The 23,333-nt window shown below is 37.1% G+C and overlaps 2 protein-coding genes and 1 long non-coding RNA gene across 18 annotated transcripts in view; 1 reads left to right on the top strand and 2 right to left on the bottom strand.

Moving 5' to 3' along the window:
• Positions 1-33: 33 nt before the first annotated feature.
• cep43 (centrosomal protein 43) lies at positions 34-15,441 on the bottom strand. Of its 10 annotated transcripts, none has more exons than XM_048206813.1 (21): positions 15,304-15,441; positions 14,667-14,720; positions 14,506-14,560; positions 13,656-13,744; positions 13,330-13,467; positions 13,201-13,233; positions 12,453-12,509; positions 12,143-12,213; positions 11,707-11,768; positions 11,512-11,573; positions 11,340-11,420; positions 9,038-9,100; positions 7,528-7,739; positions 6,272-6,340; positions 6,000-6,077; positions 2,279-2,368; positions 2,032-2,144; positions 867-941; positions 729-780; positions 553-640; positions 34-185 (listed from the first exon to the last, which is right to left on the bottom strand). In XM_048206813.1, the coding sequence occupies exons 1-21, from the start codon at positions 15,385-15,387 to the stop codon at positions 111-113; spliced, it is 1,701 nt and encodes a 566-aa protein (XP_048062770.1). In that variant the 5' UTR covers positions 15,388-15,441; the 3' UTR covers positions 34-110. The 10 variants fall into 10 exon arrangements, with proteins under 10 accessions (XP_048062770.1, XP_048062772.1, XP_048062771.1 ...); XM_048206815.1 differs by having other exon boundaries at positions 729-753; XM_048206814.1 differs by having other exon boundaries at positions 6,000-6,074.
• LOC125278067 lies at positions 15,310-23,257 on the top strand. Its single transcript, XR_007187043.1, has 3 exons — positions 15,310-15,446; positions 17,129-17,222; positions 23,124-23,257. It is a non-coding gene; the product is annotated as an uncharacterized LOC125278067 (long non-coding RNA).
• myt1la (myelin transcription factor 1-like, a) overlaps positions 17,831-23,333 on the bottom strand; it is a 74,137-nt gene continuing 68,634 nt past the window's right edge. For 5 of the 7 annotated variants that reach the window (XM_048206805.1, XM_048206807.1, XM_048206809.1 and 2 more), the window contains 3 exons: positions 23,152-23,295; positions 21,292-21,354; positions 17,831-20,592 (listed from right to left, as the gene is read on the bottom strand). In XM_048206805.1, the coding sequence (XP_048062762.1) occupies positions 20,452-20,592; positions 21,292-21,354; positions 23,152-23,295 (348 nt within the window). In that variant the 3' untranslated portion in view covers positions 17,831-20,451. The remainder of the gene's footprint in view (positions 20,593-21,291; positions 21,355-23,151; positions 23,296-23,333) is intronic. The other 2 variants (XM_048206810.1, XM_048206812.1) reach the window with 1 other exon arrangement.

The raw sequence follows: 23,333 nt of genomic DNA, 5'->3' as shown, positions 1-23,333 counted from the left end.
AATGGTAATAAAAAAAACAGGAAGAGTCAACAGTCAGACGGTACTTAATTATTTATTATGTCAACTAAATCCATAAATACATACAGTACAAAACAAGGAACTGACAGGTATTAAGCGACATCTTCCATGTAGTCTGCACCCAAACTTATCTGTGAGACGCTCACATCCTGAGTGGTTTCATCAAGCTACAAGAAAAAGAGTGAGAGAAACTGAATTCAATTATGAGACGAGGTCAAGGTTAAACTGTTTCTTGTTATAACACTTAAGTCACTTCCTCTCGCTGCCTCATTGGGCCTCTTAAACCAACCATCTTTTCCGTTTACAAAACAGCCCACTCTCACTTCTTGCCTTTTGCCACAATGGACGCTTATCCATGAGGCCACTCTGTTAACATTTGTCCCTCTTCACATAGACTTGTGAAGTGGGACCATAATTAACTGACATTCTTTACAAGCTTATTAATGGAATAGTTTACCTTAAAATGATCAAGGACCATAAACAAGGTTTAAGATGCATTGTCAACACAAATAAAGAGGATAGAGACAACGATACCTTATCACTGATGTCAGGCCCCTCGATTGAAACCTCCTCAATCTCCTCATCGATGCTCACTTCACTCTTAGAGTTTTCAGAACGATGGCTGAAGTGAAACGAGAGACACTTCATTAGATTCAGACTGAGCAAAATAACATGGGACCGGCAAAACACTTAATGGGCACAGTCTTTACCTGTTGAAGTCATCGTCATAGTCATCTGCAAAGCGTTTTTTGAAAAAGAGAACTGAGATGTGACATTTAGAAGAGTTGTTTGATTTTATGTTTAAGTCATTAAAGAAAAAAAACCGATAATGACTGAGGAGTTCCTACCTAGCAAAGGGGATCCGGTTTTCTCATTTGGTGTGGGAAAATCTTTGACCCCCTTATCTTTAGAACTAGACGTACCTAAGACAACAAATCAAAGAGAAAAGATAATATTACAGTCAAAATAATATCAGTTAGGGGAATCTTTATGCATTTCGTGAGTTCAATTGATAAAGTCAGGATCTGACTCAGATGATTCATGATCAATTAAGATTTTTTTTGGAAAGCTTTGGTGGGGTAAATTCTGTGTAAAGATTATGCATTAATGTCGTACTAAAATACGTCAGATCTTCCCACAAATCGAAATTGTGGGTATAACAATATCAAAAGCAGCTCTGCAACTTTCATTTTGTGTAACGGAAATTGTTCAGACTGACCTCATTTCTATGCAAATACACTCTAAAAAATGTTTGGTTAAAAACAACCCAAGTTGGGTTGAAAATGGACAAACCCAGCAATTGGGTTGTTTTAACCCAGTGGTTGGGTTAAATGTTTGCCCAACCTGCTGGGTAGTTTTATTTAACCCAACTACTGATTAAAAATGACTATATGGCTGGCTTAAAATGAATCCAAAATAGGTGAGAAATTAAAAATCAGACACAAAATTACTAGAGGCAACAATAATAATCAAAAGGTGTACATTTATTAATAAGCAATTTAATAAATGTTTATTGTTTATTATTCATTATCTTATTAATAAATGCTCATTTATTAAACATATTAATAAATGTTAATTTCCAGCATGTTTTGGGTTCATTTTAAGCAAGCAATACAGTAATTTTTATATAACAGTTGAGTTAAATAAAACTACCCAGCACGTTGGGCAAACATTTAACCCAACCGCTGGGTTAAAACAACCCAATTGCTGGGTTTGTCCATTTTCAACCCAGCATTTTTTAGAGTGTAATTTCATTCCCTTTAACTATTTAGTTCATGACTTTGTTCATTTGTTTTAGTTCATCCTTTCATGTCATGTTGTTTTTTAAAAATTCTAAATAAAGCATATTTAGACTTTTTTTCCCTTCTCTGAAGAAATAGTTTTTACATGTATGGTGGATGTTGATGCAGAACACAACTTCGTTTGCACTTCTAAATAATCAGATTTAGTCAGAGTTCATGTCAAATTTTCCATCAATCCAGAATCATCCAGAATCAATTAATGGCTTGCTACCATTCTTGTCAGATGAATGATCTTTTTGGCTGCTCTCAGCAGAGATGGATCCTCCCATGCTCTTTAGCTGCGCGTCTGTGGCGAATCCTAAACTGCTGCCCGAGCCTTCTCTCCTGGAAAACAGACAGGATGAGACTCTCAGCGAGACTGCATGAACTTTCTAAAGTGAGCTGACAGCCATATAATGAGAAATGGAGGAAGAGGGACACTATATGGCAGGAGACAGACAGGAATTAGCCCAGCTCACCTGAGTTCAGAGTCAGGGCTGGGCCTGTTATCACAGTCAGAGAGCATGTCCTTTCCATCTCCCTCTTTATCACTGCCTATAGCAGACAGGCTGAGGCCAGACAGAGCAACATTGTATGTTCATCGACACATACACATACACATACACGACACCCAGAAGAACAAGGTCAGGGACATTAAGAGAGAAAGATATATAGGAAACATGCAGAACAAATGCAGAGAAGGAAAGAAACGAAAAGGATAAAGGGTAAAGGCTTTAAAAACCACAATTATGACTGTAGTCACTGCAGTACGCCTGTAATTTTGGTACCAGTTATTGGAGTTTCTTTTTGACAGTATCAGGAAATGGCATTATGGTATGAAGTGGCTACGTATGACAATGGCTACATTCACACAGGCAGTGTTTGGGACTGACAACCGCATTTTCTGGTGAGGTGTCATGTGTCCTGTACTGGAGCATCGCTAGGTCTGGGCTGGTTCATTAATAGACAAGCATAATTCAAAATCATTAATATTGCCAAAAATGACTTGGCGATATTAATAATCGAAACAAAAAGCATTCTCAACCTGGAATAAGTGATATAAGAAGCATTAGCAAAAATAATACCTCTGTACCAACAAGCCAAATGATGTCATTGATATTTTTATGATTCTTAATATCATCATTATCATCATTTTAAGATTCTAAGAGCCAGATTTACTAAACAGGGTAAATTAGCGTGTGACCGCAATCCCATAAAGCACCGATGGGAGTGGTGATCTACTGGCAATGCTCAAATTAAAGGTGCCCTAGAACGTCTTTTTAAAAGATGTAATATAAGTCTAAGGTGTCCCCTGAATGTGTCTGTAAAATTTCAGCTCAAAATACCCCATAGATTTTTTTTAAATTCATTTTTTTATTTGCCTATTTTGGGGCATCATTAACTATGCACCGATATATAGGTTGCGGCCCCTTTAATTCTCGTGCTCCCAGCCCCCGGAGCTCACGCTTGCCTTGAACAGCATAAACACAGTTCACACAGCTAATATAACCCTCAAAATGGATCTTTACAAGATGTTCGTCATGCATGCTGCATGCATACATCGGATCATGTGAGTATTGTATTTATTTGGATGTTTACATGTGATTCTGAATGAGTTTGAGGCTATGCTCCGTGGCTAAAGCTAACATTACACACTGTTGGAGAGATTTATAAAGAATGAAGCTGTGTTTATGAATTATACAGACTGCAAGTGTTTAAAATTGAAAATAGCGACGGCTCTTGTCTCCGTGAATACAGTAAGAAACGATGGTAACTTTAACCACAATTAACAGTATATTAGCAACATGCTAAAGAAACATTTAGAAAGACAGTTTACAAATATCACTAAAAATATCATGATATCATGGATCATGTCAGTTATTATTGCTCCATCTGCCATTTTTCGCTATTGTTCTTGCTTGCTTACCTAGTCTGATGATTCAGCTGTGCACATCCAGACGTTCTGCCCTTGTCTAAAGGCTTGAACATGAGCAGGCATATGCAAATATTTGGGGCGTACACCCCGACTGTTACGAAACAATCGGTGTTATGTTGAGATTCGCCTGTTTTTCGGAGGTCTTTTAAACAAATGAGATTTATATAAGAAGGAGGAAACAATGGAGTTTGAAACTCAGTGTATGTCTTTTCCATGTACTGAACTCTTGTTATTCAACTATGCCAAGGTAAATTCAATATTTAATTCCAGGGCACCTTTAAAAACACAGACGTCATTTCCATTATGACCAACACAATCTACCATCTGTGCGGCATAAATTAATGTAGGGTCACAAACAAGCAGAGCCAATGATAATCAGGTGCGGGTAATCTACTAACAACACAGAAGCAGCAAATTTAAAATAATGTGGCTTGGCTAACAATATGTTTGGATAACATCTTCCTCTGGCATTCCAAATAAATTAACATGAGTGGAGAAAATTCCCTCCCTTCCATCCCATCACAGCCATGTCAAGCACAAATGGGTTAAGACATGCTTTTTTGACATTAAATAATGCTGCAAATACCAGAAAATTGACTACTGCAAATCTTAGTAAATCACGCTGCATAATTTATATAAATGCTCTCATTTTGCGCCTGAAACGGAATCTCGTATGAATGCTTATGCAATAAGGTCAGCTGCAAAAATAACTGTCCAAGCCTACTTTTTCACTGTGCATCTTAAGTAAATCCTGACAGTAGTTTAACACCAAAACAGGGTTTGTTCTGGTGCATGATTCTTAGTTGATTTCCTTTTTTACTAGCTTCTAGAAAAACTTAGCATTAATAGTTGAATAAAAAATTGTGAAAAAAATAATCAATTCAGCTTTGTCATCACAAGAATAAAATACATTTTTATATTTATTAAAATAGAAAATTATTTTAAAATGGAATAATATTTCACAGTATTACTGTTTTTACTGTATTTTTGATTAAATAAATGTAGCCTTGTTGAGCATAAGTGACTTCTTTCAAAAAATTTGTTGGTGGTTAAACCCTGGATGTCATTCATTTATAGCAATGTACACCCCTGGTTCATATGACATTTTACAGGAGTGGATCAAATAGTGTGTGTATATATATAATTGATATAGCATTACAACACTTGTAATTTAAGTAAATATCAATGTTTATAATATTGGAAAGTCTTATCACAGTTAATAAGACATTAATTAATAAACATGTCATTATTTAATCAGTCAAGCTCTAAAACGCATTTGTGAGTCTTGAAAATTTAAAGGACGCAGTTTAGTTATTGAATATGATTGTTACTCTTGTTTATAACCAAACTATGCGTAATCTTATTTAGCTCTCTAAAACAGGACTGACCACTGATTTTGCACCTTTACGCCTGTTTCACACATAATCCGTCTGCAGTGCATGTGCGGTCTGTATGCAGTACGTATGTGTTGCTGAAGCAGGAAGCGGCCATTGTGCTTTCACACAGCACACGTTTGCAGTGCGCTACGAGATTGTTCGAGTTTAATATTTACTAAAATGAAAATTCATCAAAATTGTAACGTGTACTCCAGATTTATATTTATACATTATGTACACTTTCAACATACTTATTTAGATGTACATTGATACATTAAGACGTTTTATAACTACTTCACGGTCTGCCCTATATAAATGACATGTAGCATACTAATTAGACATACAAATGTATGTACAACGAGCTATTTAATGCGTAAACTTAAATGTATACACCTACATGTTAATGACATTTAGCTGCAAAGTGACGATTTTTTTTTTTTTTTTTTTTAAATAAAATAATTGTTTTGAAATGCTACAACTGAACTGTGAAATTGAAATGTTTCCTTTTGGCATGAATATAGCTTGTTGCTGGCATGGCGTTAAATCATTAAAAGTGTTTAAATGTGCATAAGTTCTTTTTTTTTTTTTTTTTTTACAATTTCAGGTCAATCCATGTTCTTGGATTTTTGGACTTTTGCTGCACTTGCAGCACAGCAAAAATAGTCTCGGTACGTAAACGATCACTGCACTGCTGCAGACGCACCGCTCCTGGAACGCAATGACGGACCGCAACCGCGTGCAGTGTGAACGCTCTAATCCGTTAACATGGGTGCGTAAAAAAATACGCAACGCATACGCACTGCAGACGGATTATGTGTGAAACAGGCGTTAGGTTAAGATGGATGCAGTGGGCTTGAATGGCAGTGTGATCACTCCATGCACACTCACTCATTGAGGCTAGTACCCCTCCTCATTTGGGATAAGGATCGCCCTGACAGGCTTCCTTCCCTCTGCCAGTGCTGACTTCTCACGAGGGGGAAACACAGACAGAGCACAGACACGGTTACAGAAAGAGCGTGAGAGAAACAGAGCGACAGGAACAAAAAGCAAAATAGGGACAAGGTGCAACATACAACAAAGCTCCAAGATCTATCCTTTATGTGTCATAGTCAAAATCATGGTAAAAATGCAAATGCACACAGAAAACAGGAAGTACTTACTCTTTTTGACTAAAGGTTTTTTCAGAAAGCCTCTGTCCTGAATAAGGCTTATCTGCTGAAGATAAACCACTGTTTTCACGTGCAGCATTAAGAGGCATGAGAGAAAAGGAGAAGATACAGGTCAGAAAAACACAAGCTCTTCTCTGTATTTTATCTAAGAGCAGTTATTTGAGGTCTTTGAGGCCCGTGATATTTAAATAGTAAAAAATTAACTACAGTTATGTGCTTCAAAAACAAAAAGAACCCAGATGATGGTTTCTGAAATTACAATCAAAGGTGTAATTGGTTTAGATCATTTTGTTTTTATTTGCTTTTTCAATCTCAATAGAGCATGTGGGCAGTGAAACAGTCCTTGTTCAAAGCTCTGAATGGAAATCTGCTCCCACGAGACTCAAACCAGGACTGTGATAAATGCGATCATGGTTACTAGTAGGCATTTCTACTTGCCCGCATTATTGAAATGCATTATAATGCGTCTACACCGAACATGAGAAAAGCAAACCGAACCCATTAATTGATGTTGTCTTCACTAGATGCGTGACACAACAAATTACCCACAGTAAACTGATACCCCGTTGTATTTCTGACGTACTTTAAGTGCTCGTGCTACTTCTGAAAAAGGTACAAATGGATTTGCAAGGGTCGCTTAGTCGGTGTGAAGCGACAACGGTCACATCCAATGTAGACGTGGTGTTAGACTGCATACAGGCCTTGTGTTTCCAACATATGGAGAATTAGGAATGCAATCAATTATCAATGTATTAATTAAAAAAAAATTAAATAAATCACTTTTCAAACAGACAAATAAATATATATTTAAAATGTTTATTCAATCAATGTTTTTTCAAATTTAATTGTATGTAACAATACAATTTTTTTTTTTATAAATTTTAATTTTATTTTTATTGATAGTATTTACTTTATCATTTTTCCAAATGCTTTTCTATCTGCCAACAAAATAAATTTACACTTGGGAGCTTGGGAACATTTATCTTTTTTTTAATATTATTTTATTGTTTAAATTGAATTAAATAAACAGTACGTCTAGTTATTTGTCCATTTGAACAGCGATTTATATATTATTTCCACATTCCACATTTTCCTTTAAGTTGCACTTCTAGTCCTCAATACCAACAGTTTGTCACCTCCAATTCTGAACTTTCATTTAAAATGAATGACTTCTTGTTACATTGCCAGTGTGAACGGTCTACATGAGAAGCCATGATTGATGATTTCTCCTAGTGAAGGTATCTTACCAGCCATAAGTCTTCTGAGGTTTAGGAAGAGGATCATCAAAGAATGAGTCTCCTTCCTCATCCTCATCCTCCAGTCCAAATTCCAGCACTCTCCTCAGGGGGGTGGGAAGGTTTTTCCCATCACCTAATACCTCCTCTGAGCCTTCAGACACTTGAACAGACCCTCTGTTCTTCTGAGACCCTAGTGTTTCACCAGGTCTTCTATCTGCAGCCTATGGCAAAGTCACAATATAATCAACATACCGTAATAACATCAAAAGGCCACAAGCTTCAGATTTCATCCGATCAACATAAGCAATGAACATCATCTGCAATGCTCATGTAAAGTTACTACTGGTATGATTCAGTTTGGAACCAACTTTATCCCATAATTAAGTTGTGTATAATGTGTACGAGTGGTGTATTATGAGCAAGAAGGGGAAAATAAAAAAGAGGTAACACTTTATTTTACAGTGCCGTAGTTACACGTTACTACATGTACTTACTGTAGTAATAACAGTAAATTATGCATAATTACAAGTAACTAACCCTAAACCAAACCCTAACCCTAACTGTAACTCTATAGTAAGTACATGTAGTTAATTAATAGTACTCGGTACTTATTTGAGTAATTACAATGTAACTACGGCACTGTAAAATAAAGTGTAACCAAAAAAGAAATCAAAGAAGAATAAGTCCCCATACACCCGTGTAGTTTTAAAACATGACATTCTCAAGTACAATTGCCTGGAACTTCCTGTTAATAGATGATTAAAAGATCAAAAGAAATGAACATTTGATTTAAGTTACAAGAACAGTAGGTTGTCAACATGCCCATTCTGAAACCAGCCCACATCAATGTCAGCCTTCAACATATTCTGAGAAAAATGCTGCGTCATTCAACCCACTCACAAATTGATCTATTACTTTGTATAGGACAACTTTCATAAGAAAGTTTTTACTTGAGAAGAAATGTTGCAGAATGAATGTACATATCCATAGGTAAATGGTTAGACGATACATGCTGAATCTGGTTAACAGTTTTAGAAGCCACTGGTTAAAGGTGTTAGTAAGTATTAAAATATTTTCACAGTGGTAACGGGTGATTAGCGAAAGCCTGGTCAGTATGTTTGCCCTAAAAGCTTTCTAAGAAAGACTGATCTCATTTGTATTGTGTTGAGCTTAAATCTGCTCTGCAATAGCCAGTCTACTATATCAAGTTCTAAGATGGTTCCAATTCAACCATGGGCTACGTTTAGCACCATTACACATATAAGCACTTTTTGCATCTCCATCTTGAATACAAAGCGGTAATTTTAGTCTTGGGACATAAACTTTCACTTGCACATCTGATAACCGTAATGGGAAGAAGCACAAATCTTAATCTTACCATGACGGTTACTTCTACCTAGTAACAGCCAAATGTGTGCAGACACTACCCATTTGTGAATCATTTATGTGACCTAAAGAAAGCCACATGGTTGAGCTGATCAAAAGCTCTCGTGTCAGAGCTGACGCACATGTGCTTTACCTTTGGGTCAGCCTTTTCTTCCTGCGCTGAACTGTGTTTAACAAATCCTTTATACCTGGGTATCTGAGCACCAGAATACAACCATCAGCTTCCCTTATACAACAACGACATGCTAGACTCACTAAATAATACACGGATTTGGATGGAGATGAGTGAAAAAATAAACACATATGCAAAAAAAAAAAAAGAAAGAAAGACAGTTAACGACACACAAACTAATGTCTATTACATTTGTGCAACTGTAATCAAAATTCCCATGAGTTTACGTTTATTTTTTGAACTTCATAATAATATAGTATGTAGAAAAAACAACAACATGATGAATAAATGTTACATAATGTCACTGTGAGGAACATGGGAAGATGGAATGAATTTATAAGAATTAATAGACTTTTTATATTCATTTTTTTTTGTTCATTTGTTTGTTGTTTTATATATATATATATATATATATATATATATATATATATATATATATATAGATATAGATAGTAGAATATATACATGCAGGGTTCGTACACATTTTTACCAATAAAATTCCATTACTTTTCCATGACTTTTCCATGACTTTAAGTAAAATTTCATGACCTAATGTTTCCTGAAATGTCTATGTATACATGTTAAATAAGAAGAAAATCCATGTTACACCCAACATATTTTTACTAAACTAAATGACAAACTTTGTAGTGTACAGTAGAATATGAAATATTTATTTAAATAACGCTTGCACACAGAACGCGTCTTTGCGTCTAAAAACGTGAGACGCAGCGCTCAGGAGTGGTTTTTAAAAAAGCGCAGCATAGAACGCGAGAGTCTCGAGACGCGCCTTTGAGACGTGATAAAATAACGACAATAACGAAAATAATAGAAATAGGCAAACTGCAGAATTTACAGATACAAGTTTTGACATGGAAAAAAAGAAAATAAGATAATAATGAGCGCCTCCTCCACCATGTTGCCATTATATAAAACAGTTGTCATGCCAACTCGCAACGCTTGCCCCGCCTCCGAGTTCTTCTGATTGGTCCACTGTTTTGGAACTGACATTGATGAGCGGCGCTGCGTGTAAAAGTTGAAATTCTTTTAACTTGACACAGCGTCTTAAAAACGCGGAGCTCATGTGAGAGGCGCAACAATGTTAAACTAAAAAATAAATAAAAGTGTCCAGCAGCACTGTCCTGCACAGTACCTCTGCAGTTAGGGTTTCGTTTCTGGATACAGCACTCAAAATGGTCCCTTGTTTTACAGTGGATGAGAGGGAAGCACCGCAGCTGGGAGCGGGTGTCACGTCAGTCGCACGGATGAAAAAGCCAGCGATTGGGTTGGAAGCAGTCGAGCACGCAGCTGCATACTTTTCATCATGAAGCCATACATTTTTAAATCTGCATTTCCCTGGCATTGCTACACAATACTAACATTAGCTGAAACTGCGTTACCCCACGCAGAGAACGTCACGTGACGGATAGTGCGAACGTTAACTATTGTAATTTAACTAATATTATCAACTATATTCGAATATACGGAGATTGTGAAACAAATTTCCATGACTTTTCCAAAACTTTGTGGGTTAATTAACTTTTCCAAAACTTTTCCAGGCCTGGAAATTGCCATTTTAAAATTCCATGACTTTTCCAGGTTTTTCATGACCGTACGAACCCTGTACATGTAACAGAATACCAAAAAAAAAAAAAAAAAAAATCTAGTGAGGGCATGTATAATATACACTTAATTTATAATCATCTTGTTGTGTGACATGACATTCTGTCAGGTCAAAGGCACTTGACTGCACTATGGTAAAACCACTTTCCCCTTTGTGAGTCAAAATATAATGAACGCATGAAATTACTATTGTACATCACCCCCATCTAGATGAACGATATAAGATATGCTGATAAATCACAGAGGAAACACTGCTACCCATCACTACACCACGCATCGTTGATTCATAAAACAAATGATGTTCTGGTGTTAAACTAAATGGGCTGGATGAAATGAAAGTTAGAACAAGATGAAAATTGTGCGTGCAATAAAACAGAAATCTTTGATAACATATTGCGGGATTTGCACATAAAAGGCTAACAAAAGCCAGCTTTGGCTTTGTCGTCTCAAAGTTTTTATTTTTTTTCATAAATATACAGGTATGTGAAAGACAGAATATTAGACATGGCAAAAACCAACTGATATTTGAAATACAGAAGAAGATCAGAGATTAGAATCTTGACCGAAGGTGAGAGGAAAGTGTGTGAGAAAAAGATAAGCAGAGACAGAGAAACAAACAAAGAAAGACAGGAAGTCAGTTTACCTTGCTGACGGAAGATGAAATGATTCTATCTTCAGCAGCTTTACTTGAGGAGTAAAGTGCGTCGCTACTGTCACTGGTAACCTATAAAGGACATTACAGACCTTGGTGTTACCACAGACATCACAAAAAAAAAAAAGCTAAAACAAAACAGAATGCATTTAAGGTCGCTTACCACACTCCGACACTGTATGAAGAAGCATTTGTACATTCCCAGGAGGTCCTGAAAGTCTATAGCTACGTGAAGTTATAGAAAACAGAAAGAAGTGGAAGATAAAATTCCATTAGCAGCTATTACAATGAATGACAAGACTGACACAAGAAATGTCCAAAAATTTGCACCCCTATAAACAAGATCACAAATACTTACTATTGCTTGTGTCCTTGCCTTTGGCTCTGAGTTCCTCGGTGACGTAACTGTCCAGCACATTTCTTTTTATTTGCAGATATGAAAATAATCAAATTAGTGAAATATGTGGCAATATATAGCAACTGCAACAGAAATGCACTAGGCTAAAACTACAGTACAATAAGTACTCTTATCTATTTATCTTTTATAATGAGCTTCACATTAAAAGACCTTTATTCAGATTTGCATGCAGAAATACACTCTGTTCCAAAGTCAAGAGAAAGGCCATGACCACAACGACAAGAACCTCAACCAGACATGATTACAGAAGAGCAAACCAACAATGTGGGAAGATGGCAACACTTTCAGTCGTTACATAAATTAGGGTTTCAGCACCAGTAAGTTCAGAAATTTCCTAGAGTTCATGGCATTCAGAGTCCACAATGATGAAACAAACCTGCTGAACTGGGGGAAAAGATCCACGAAAATGCCAATAACGGCATCTCTGTTGATCTCACCACTTCTGTTCTGTGAAATCAAATCAAAAGATTAAAAAAATAAAATAAAAAAATTGAACACTCACTTGTGTTCTAATATTTATTTAATCTTTTAGTGATTAATTACCAAATTATTATAATAATTGCAATGATTTATTATTTTCAAATGATTCATAAAATAACTAAAAGGTAATGGATACTTATTATTTAAAAAAAATAATCACTATATATTATGTGGTACATTGTATTAATTATAAAAACAAAAGTTACCTTGTCATGGCTGTCAAATTTCTTTCGGGCATCAGCAATTTGACGTGGCAACAATTCCTAAACACCATCCACAAACATTAATACAATCACTGCAGATTACACTCAAAAAAATCTATATTATCTATTAAAATCTATTAAGCATTATTTAAAATGAATATTTTAATATATAAAAAGAATGTAAAATTGTATATTTGTTATTTTCATATACATTTGTCATATTAATCACATGTTTGGGGTAATCACATTGAGCACCTAAAAACAAAACACAAGATCACAATGTACAACCTTGAGAATATAGTATTCAAACTCTCATCTAACATGACAGAAGTCATGCAGCGCTAGTGGCGTGATTAAACAAATGCACGTAAAGTGCCTGCAAAACAAGACAAAAAGACTAGAAGTAGGACAAGCTTGTTTTGCACAAGTATCTTAACAGGAAAACCTTTTTTTTGCAGCACCACTTAAAGATGTTCATTTACATCATGCTTCCCTTGTGTGACCTGAATAAATTGCCTGGGGTTTGTGATGTGGGGGTAAACCGGTGATATGAATCAACCCAAGATGTGCTCTCCAACCACAGTGAAATAACTGGGTTAGCACTATTACTAGTCTGTGACTGGATCTGCTCCTGAGAGTGCATCAACCCTACCTGTGCTTACTGTACGTGTGGGTGCAAAAACAGGTTACAGAGAGATCTAGACAGATAACATATGGACTGGGCCTGAGCCATATAGCGGTGGTAAAGTACCTTGGGAAAAGTTCTCTCAGTCACCCGATCTCCCTGAGAAAAGAAGACAGGAGAGAAAGAGAAAGTGTCACTCATTCTGAAAGGCGTAGATTGATCAGACTGGCTGAAATGCAGAGCATCAAAGTTCACCTCAGTGAAAATGGAGGTCTTGTCCTTATGCCGGCCCCTCTTCACTAACTCTATCAGGAGAGGGGTGTTTTTATTCACCTCCGATTCAGAGATGCCAAGCTCTTTAGACAGAGTTTCGCGACTGTCGAGCCCATTCAGCTGAACGACACATAGCAGGGTAAGTTAGTTCAGACGAAAGAGATTTGAGGTCGCAGAGGACGCAGTATATCACATTCAACTCAATCAATCAAAAAAGATATAACACATGTGCATGAATTTTTGAATGACAACTTCAGACCTTACTACATATATATGACAGTGGTGCGTATTACATGATGCTGACGTACCGTGCTGATTTCAGGTTGAAACACAGCGAGAGTGAAGTCTAAGTTGAAGACTTGCAGGAAGTCAGTGATAAGACCTGCTACCAAGCGCCCTGCAAAAAGAGTAAGACATACTGAATATGCATAATTTGCCAAAAAAGCAAACATTTGGAGAAAAAAATATTATTAAATAAACAATATTGTTAAATAAAAAAAAGTCTAAATCTTGTAATGCCTTGCCTACAGTTTAGACAAGAATGGATAATTTATTAGTATTTTTTTCTGCCTTGTTTTCTCCACATTTTATAAACGTAGTTCATCCTGAGCCTTTAAATTGGCTGGAAATGAAATACCATAAGATAAATAGATTTTTAATATAGAAATTTAAGTAGAAAAATCAGAAAATCAATTGTTGGACACTGATTTTAAAGTACACACACACATATATATAATACATATATAAAAACTTTTTAATTAAAAAAATTAAAGGCTGGAATACACTTTATTTTGCCCCAATTTGCAGTCTGAAGGAGTCAACGCTAGTTTCAAAAACATTTTTTTTTTTTTTTACTTCAAACTATGATTCCATCCAGTTGGAGGATTTAAACACGTTTGATATTGCTTTCATTTGTCTTGAGTCTTCTAGCAATGAGCAGCACGTTTCTGCATGAGTTCAGAAAAACATCAAAGTCTGGTAGTGTGTTATGCTGGTCTGATGCCCAAAAATTTCTCTCTCTAACAATTTACAAAGTCCGCAAGTGTATCATGCAGACTGTTTTCTGTTCAGATTTTAAAAAGTTGTGTAGTGTCGTCATCATCAAAGCAAGACAGAAAAAAATAATAGAGAAAGGCCATTTACGGAATCCAAACTTACCATCCTTCGTGTTGAGGGATTTTTTCAGGTTTTCATTCACAAGAGGAGTCTTATTCTAGTCAAAACAGTTGACATCTAAATGACACGTTGAATCTTGCAGAGCATACATGCAAAAACATACAATTAATGTAACAGTATTAAGATAAACTACTTATAATTACCTCAACTTTGTCCTGCTCCTCCAAGGCAAGAAAAACAGCTGCACGCAGCTCTGCCTGTAAACCATAGAGACCTATCATCAGTCCATATGTCCTTTATTCAGACATATTTATAACAGTACAGCGCCAAACAGGCTCAAAGGACCAGTACAGCTCAAACTGCAGAGGTGACACTTTAGCTGCAGAGTCAATAAAGAAACACTACAAATACGGTATAACTATTTTATCTATAGCGGATTAAAGGAATTATATTACAGGTTAAACCTGAATATTTGTGGTCTGATCATTTTAAATGGCCCCCTCACCTTGCCCAAAAAGATAAATCAAGAGACTTTTGCAGACTTGCAGATTAACTAAAAAAACATGATTAGTTTAATATTAATACAGCCGAGAAAAACAATGGCACTGTAGGTCTCATCTTTAGTGGTATGAGGGAAAATTAGACAAGGGCGCACTGTCATAACTCAATGTTGTCCCACCAGTGGCTGTTGTCCATTTGTTCCCATAACAACTTTAGCATCACAATGCTACGCTGCTAACAAACATTGTGCTTAGCAAACGAAACGTTTCCCGTAAGAGACAGGGATTATTCCGACCTCATAAAGACGTTAAACGCGTTTCGAAATAGGCAGAAAAATACCTTGATTTTATTCAAAACACCACTGTTTTCCAAGTTTTGGATCAGTAGATCTCTGAGTTCCGTGTCCTCTTCTGTCGCAGACATCTTCAATTTGCGTCATGTGACTTTGGCTGGAAACCAGCGCACTCTGGCGGCTGTCGACGGTATTTCAAATAGGTTCTTTGTGGACATTTGCTTGTGCTGCCGCCATGTACAGTATCTCACAGAAGTGAGAAGTACACCCCTCACATTTTTGTAAATATTTTATTATATCTTTTCATGTGACAACACTGAAGAAATGACACTTTTTCTACAATGTAAAGCAGTGAGTGTACAGCTTGTATAACAGTGTAAATTTGCTGTCCCCTCAAAATAACTCAACACACAGCCATTAATGTCTAAACCACTGGCCACAAAAGTGAGTACAGCCCTAAGTGAAAATGTCCAAATTGGGCCCAATTAGCCATTTTCTCTCCGTAGGTCTCAGGTGTGAATGGGGAGCAGGTGTGTTAAATTTGGTGTTATCGCTCTCACTCTCTCATACTGGTCACTGGAAGTTCAACATGGCACCTCATGGCAAAGAACTCTCTGAGGATCTGAAAAAAAGAATTGTTGCTGTACATAAAGATGGCGTAGGCTATAAGAAGATTGCCAAGACCATGATACTGAGCTGCAGTACGGTGGCTGAGACCATACAGCGGTTTAACAGGACAGGTTCCACTCAGAACAGGCCTTGCCATGGCTGACCAAAGAAGTTGAGTGCACGTGGTCAGCGTCATATCCAGAGGTTGTGTTTGGGAAATAGACATATGAGTGCTGCCAGCATTGCTGCAGAGATTGAAGGGGTGGGGGTCAGTCTGTCAGTGCTCAGACCATACGCTGCACACTGCATCAAACTGGTCTGCAAGGCTGTCATCCCAGAAGGAAGCCTCTTCTAAAGATGATGCACAAGAAAGCCGGCAAACAGTTTGTTGAAGACAAGCAGACTAAGGACATGGATTACTGTAAACCATGTCCTGTGGTCTGATGAGACCAAGATAAACTTATTTGGTTCAGATGGTGTCAAGCGTATGTGGCGGCAAGCAGGTGAGGAGTACAAAGACAAATTGTGTCTTGCCTACAGTCAAGCATGGTGGTGGGAGTGTCATGGTCTGGGGCTGCATGAGTGCTGCCGGCACTGGGGAACTACAGTTCACTGAAGGAACCATGAATGAGCAGAGCATGATCCCCTTCCTTCGGAGACTGGGCCGCAGGGCAGTATTCCAACATGATAACGACCCCAAACACACCTCCAAGATGACCACTGCCTTGCTAAAGAAGCTGAGGGTAAAGTTGATGGACTGGCCAAGCATGTCTCCAGACCTAAACCCTATTGAGCATCTGTTGGGCATCCTCAAACGGAAGGTGGAGGAGCACAAGGTCTCTAACATCCACCAGCTCCGTGATGTCGTCATGGAGGAGTGGAAGAGGACTCCAGTGGCAACCTGTGAAGCTCTGGTGAACTCCAGGGTTAAGGCAGTGCTGGAAAATGATGGTGGCCACACAAAATATTGACACTTTGAGCCCAATTTGGACATTTTCACTTAGGGGTGGCCAACGGTTTAGACATTAATGGCTGTGTGTTGAGTTATTTTGAGGGGACAGCATGTTGTCACATGAAAAGATATAATAAAATATTTACAAAAATGTGAGGGGTGTACTCACTTCTGAATGATGAGAGATGTTGATGCACTGACTTAATAGATGCTGATTGTATCCTCTGTGTTGATGGACTTTAACTAGCATCAGTTTAAATGTTCATTTTCTGCCTTTTTGCCATTTATAATGATATTAAATATGTTGACAGGAAGCAAAATTGGTGAGAGAAGGCAGAAGGGATCCGGAAAATTCCACGAGCCTGGACTTGAACCTAAGATTCTTTGTACGCAACTGCACCAGAGGTCAGGGCACTGTCCACAGTGGGGGGTTTGGTCGACGGCTGTTGAAAACCGTTCCCCCCCACCCCTCCATTTGATGAGAGATTTTGATGCAGTGACTTAAAAGATTCTGATTTTATTGTGCGTGTGGATGGATTTTAACCAGCATCATTTTAAATTTTCACTTTTTGCCTTTTTAGCACCTCATGGGGGTACACTCTGCTTAAGCTCTGGAACAATGACTATCAATTATAGCTCATTTACACAATGGTAAAAAGCCATTCAGAAGTACCTGAGTATGACAAACACATGACCAAGCAACACATAAATCTCAAGTTTTTTATTATATTATTGTAGATGTTTTGTAACAGTAACAGATCATTTCTGTTTTGAAAATGACTGTAATGAATCATTTTTTCCATCTCTGCTGCCTTTGATGCATGATCAGATGGAACTGTACTTTTGGGGGATCTGCATTCTGCACCAGTCAATCAACTGCCACTGAGATGAATGCTAACAGATTGTTTACTTCTCGTATTATAGACCTCCTTGATGCAATCCAAGTAATTGTGTAATTAACATAATTTTAAAAAGTCATTACACACTTATATGTCAAATAAAGGGACATGTAATGTGGCAACACAAGTTTTATTGAGTAAGAGATGTCAACACCAGCATGATAAAAATTGTACAAAGTTCACAATTTCAAAATGAAATATCACTGCAACTTGTGATCTTAAACACTTAGAGCAAAAAAAGTATCATACCAACAGAAATCATGCCATGTGGTTGAAAAATAAAATAAGAGAGAAAAAGATAGCTAAAGAGCTGGATAGAGGAAGAGAGCAAGAGACATTAAGAAAGCTATGCTTCTTTATTTTTTAATAGAAAAATCCTGGTTTAAAATGGTTAATTAAAATCCATTTGAAATGGAAACTTGTAACCTGATGATTTCACAATTATTAATAAGAAAAGTATTCTGCATTCAAGCATGTGACACCATAGATAGTTTCTATTTAAATAGTCACAGATAACCTTTTGAAGTAGATAGTACAATATGTGCCAACTGAAAATGAGCAGCGGAATTGTGCTTAAAATCCCTTTTCCTGTCAAATCAGTTATGATAGTGGATGAGAGGATATTGTATTTTGCTATCAGTGTGTTAAAAGCGTTACTATCTTGGAAATTAGCTGCATACACAAAGCTTTCGGAGAGAGAAATGTGCTGTGGTTGTGGAGGAGATGTCTGGATATTACAGAACGATAAACAAGAGTGACTAGCACCATTTGCATGAGCTCTCGGAAAACACAATGCTAGTCTTAATAATACAAAATAATAGATTTCCGAAACAAAGCCCCACGTAGAGCGTCAGCATCAACCAGAGTCTTTTCACACTAAAAAAATCACTGTGACAGCTTTGACTCATGCTCGATAAATACATACTTTAAAATCCACCACTGAAAATTGGCCCTATTTCTGACTTTGCTTGATGCTTTCAATGGCCTTTGACTAAATGAAGATGAACATGGGGTTCCCAGACTATAACTGTACATGTCCTTAAGATATTATGGAGTAATATGAACTGGTCATGACTGCCCACACACGCTACCGTAATCTAGACCTGTGCCACACCGTTTCAAAAATGAGTCCTGCTTCGATTTCCATGATTCTTAGAGCTTAAAGTGCCGCTGATTTCTCACAAACGTAAAAAAAGAATCAATGAAAGTGAATCGCAGGTAACCACAGAAGGCAAGCTGACCTCTCTTAATACTGTGTATAACTGATTGGAGTTCATTAATTGTAATATGATGAGTTTGCATTGCTGATATAGTTGTATTTGTTGTGTACTCGTGACCAGATGAGTCTCTACATGATTGCTTGGACAAAATCTACAAGACAAGTGCTCCATTACTATGACACAATGACGTATGGATGGTGACATTAACCCTGTATATCCAGCACACTGGTAAACTAACATTCACACACAGATTTACTTTCTTCAAAGAAAAAAAGAAGAAGAAAAAAAAAAAAAAAAACCTTCCCACAATTCAAACATCTGGGCACCTCCTTGGTCTCCTGAAACAAATAAAAACACCAAAACATGGAAACAAAGGTGTCCCTGTGCAAAATCGAACATGAGAAATGTTAAACCATAATGCATTCATCCTTTTGGACTTGATCACCCATGTTTAAACCCTAAAACATGACTGTATTAAAAGATTTATATAAAACTTAATACTTTACATTTAGTAAAAAGATTCATCAGCTTTCTACTATGGTAAGAATAAGAAATTGCATATACCCAAACTTTTGCATCCCATATCTAAATAAATGATTGATTCGTTGTCATATATTGCTGATATTCTATCATACTACCACTAACATTTTACGATCATTAAATTAATAATTAATGTTGGATTGTCTCCTTGAAATTTTCTGTAGTTATTGGCCTCAAGCAGCCGGGCGTTACATTTAGAAGAACGGACATATTTGAGAAATTATGAAATATTTCTTGGGATTTACACCAGTGAGTTTCCGTGTCATGATGTTCGCATTCACAATTTTTTTTTTTTTCATATTTTTCCATCTATTTTGGGAATTAAAACGAAAAGAAAAAAAAACTAAAACAAGTAAAAAATTAAACAATACACATACTGCATTAGAGTGCCCACACTGACCACTATAAATATGATTCCGAAACCAAAAGACAACGTTTCTCAATATTGTTACAAAATGTACCCAAAATCGAACCACAAAAATGTACCACTGTACACCCATTGAACAGCCTGCACAGCACATTAGTTCCCATTAGTTCCATAAAGAGAAGCTCAGATCTAAGCTGATTGCCCTTACATTCCCTCAGTGTATCCCCTCTGCACCTCTTTAGATTTAAAATAATGGATGGTTTTTGTTTACAATTAATAAATACATATACACTAAAATGTGCATACATTAGCAGCTATAAACAGTACATCACATTATGTCAGGTCATATGAAAAATGTACAAAACATGAATGTTCCTCAAAACATTTGCCATTGGTAGTCATCATCTTAAAGCAAGGCAACAAATAAGTTATGTATTTTTTGTCAAAAGCATAACAGAATCATAAATAATGCCAAATAATACAATAAATTACAGCAGCAAAAAAATCATACTAGTTATCCATACTTTTTACATGATGGGTTTCTTTTTGTTTCTTATCGATTCTTAACACTCTGATCACATGACCCCAAGACTCGGCCAATCGCAAAGCTACACTTGGATGCCTTGAACGGCTTGCTTTATGTTCTCCAAGAGGGCCTTGTTCTCCGGGCTCTGGTACTGGTCCTGGTGAGTATACATATCTGTCAAAGTGCTCACATAAGTGTCAAAGTTTTGCTCGTTCATCGGCTCCTGCGGAACAGATCGGGATCATTGGAGGTTGAAGACAAATCAATCGTGATATATGTTCAATAGAACAAACAATTAAGACAGAAAGGGAAGGGAAAAGAGGATATTTTAGGGGGGGAAATGAACCCACAACGCTGCCTTTACAGCTAAATATCAGATAGTTAAGCTTTTATAGAAAATACATCTCTGGAAATGCAGGGCTTGACCAAAATGGTCACTGTTTGTTGCTCAAAATCAAACGTAGGACTACTGCACTGTTTCTAAAAATATATATCTGATGGGTAACAAAAAAATTAATGCACATACATTATGTATGCATGCACTGGTGTGAGTTTCATGCTCATGAGTATGTAAGTAATACTGGCATTCACAAGTGATATCAAACAGATCGCCATGAGTAGCAGACATATATCGATGAGCATCACTGTGCCTGATAAAATAACGTGTTTTACGATAATAACATGAGTTTACTACCAAAGAAAAAAAATAAATATGGCTCATATTGCAACCCCAGCTTTCTTATCGCTATACCCTGAACTGGATTATGTCAATATGTGTGGCACTGATACACTCTGGTGATATGTATGGACCTCTGTGATGCATACACATCGTACTGTGTGTTACAAAAGGGGTAGGACTAGGGGGAGGAAAATGATAGTGAGGAGAAGGATAAAGTTAGACTATGGAAAATGAATCTCTTACTCTGTGGGGCATCTGTAAACAGCAGTAATTTTTAACAGGGGCCTCTTTCAGTGGCATCGGTTTCTATAGAAGGGAGAGGTGTAGAGAAAAGACTATTAGCCTGGCTAAAAGCCAGAGGTCAGTGGTCTCAATAAAACTGACATACTCGACTTTACATGTGGAAGTACAGAACACCACACTGCAAAATTTTTTGTCTTGTATTCCAGTACAAATATCTAAAAAAATACCTTAAGATGTTTTCTAAACAAAAAAAGATCAAAATTAAGTGTTTAAGCATAAAATGAGACAAAGTATCTGCCAATGGCATCAGAAAAATGAAAAAAGTGAATTTACTCACCCTCATGTCGTTCCCGTAAGTCTTTCATTCATCTTCGAAACACAAATGAAGATATTTTAATCGTGAAATCTGAGAGATTTCTGTCCCTCCATTGACAGTCTATACAACTACCACTTTGGCGCTTCAAAAAGTTCATAAAGAGATCGTAAAACGAATCAATATGAATTGAGCCGTTTCGTCCAAATTTTCTGAAGAGACACAATCGCTTTATATGATTAACAGATGGAATTTAGGCTTTTATTCACATAAAAACTTTCATCAATGAACACATCAGATAGGGTAAACGGAAGCTCAAGCATGTTTGCTTGACGTGTGAGAACCAATGAGGTTCATTCTCGTGCGTTATGCAGAACGTTTGAGCTTCCGCAAAAACCAATGAGGCTTATTCTCACGCATCAAGCAAGTACGATGGAGCTTCTGTTTATGTTCGCTGAACAATGCCTAAATTAAATCTGTTCATCGTATAAAGTGATCACGTCTCTTCAGTAAATTTGGTCAGTAAAAACTGCTCGATTCATATGGATTAGTTTTACGATCTCTTCATGAACTTTTTCAAGTGACAAAGTGGTAGTTGCGTAGCTGTCAATGGAGGGACAGAAATCTCTCAGATTTCATTTAAAAGATCTTAATTTGCGTTTTGAAGATGAACGAAAGTCTTAAGGGTTTGGGACGACTTGAGGGTAAGTAACTGATGACAATTTTTTTTCCATTTTGGGTGAACCAACCCTTTAATTCAAAAGGAAAACAAGATTATTTTTCTGACCCCATATGTAGCTTGATTTAAGAAATTTTAGATATTTGTACAAGAAAAGACAAAAATACTTTTACATTAGTTTTTGCAGTGCAAGTTTTGGTTGAGCGGCATGACACATGAATAGGCAACAGTCGTCTGATGTTAGTGCAGCTTGAGGACCCCTCGTGCGCACTCTAAATAGCATCCATCAACAGTGGGGGTGGAGAATTCAGGAGCCATATTCAAGAAGACATGTTTCAGTTGTTTACTAACATGGCTGCCACATTTGAACAAGGCTTTTCCAATCGCGCCCCGTCTCAATGTGTATATGAAGGCATTGTGATTCCATCATGTTGGACCATCTGATCCACAGCGGCCATGTTGTTACTCAACTGAAAAGCAGTCGTTGGAGTGGAGGTTGTTTTTCTACAATGGTCGGTAAAGGGGAGTGACCTCAGCACAGAAGCATATGGAACTGCGAGGAACTCAACAACAGACATAAAGAAGCAGATGGGAGAAACAATAGAAACCGGAATTTCATCCCTAATCGTAGCGTCTGATATGCAGACTCAGGCCCTGGCTTTCAACAAGAGGCAGTCTATATGATCTAAAAGACTATTCTATGCAGAGAAACATTTATCGTAGGTCACACATTAACAAACTTTAATAACTCGTTTGAATTTATTCAGATTGACAGGACTTCCTTCCTGTAAATGATTATCAAACATTTGAATCCTGACTTTGTAGTTTTCTTACCCCTAGATGAAGCCACATGTCTGTTGGCGCTTACCATATGAGGGAGCTGGATGTTAGCGAGGCTGTTGATGAGGGACTGGCTGAGGTTGGCGAGCTCATGCAGCAGCGAGTCATTCTGCTGTTCTATGGCCTTGTTTTCCTCCTCGATGGACTTCAGGTTAGTCTCCATGGTGGTGATCTGGCAGGAGAGAGAAAGAGAGACAAAGGCATCTCTGT

Source organism: Megalobrama amblycephala, linkage group LG11 (assembly GCF_018812025.1).
Source record: "Megalobrama amblycephala isolate DHTTF-2021 linkage group LG11, ASM1881202v1, whole genome shotgun sequence".
Lineage (NCBI taxonomy): Eukaryota > Metazoa > Chordata > Actinopteri > Cypriniformes > Xenocyprididae > Megalobrama > Megalobrama amblycephala.
The sequence above is the reverse complement of the archived record's forward strand: the minus strand, read 5'-3'. Positions and strand labels throughout refer to the sequence as shown.

Coding starts and splice junctions, on each gene's coding strand:
- cep43 (XM_048206813.1), bottom strand. CDS start 15,387: ATGTCTGCGACAGAAGAGGACACGGAACTCAGAGATCTACTGATCCAA. Junction 9,101..11,339: donor TTTCATCTTCCGTCAGCAAG/GTAAACTGACTT, acceptor TCTGGTGCTCAG/ATACCCAGGTATAAAGGATT. Junction 186..552: donor GGCCTGACATCAGTGATAAG/GTATCGTTGTCT, acceptor TTTTTCTTGTAG/CTTGATGAAACCACTCAGGA.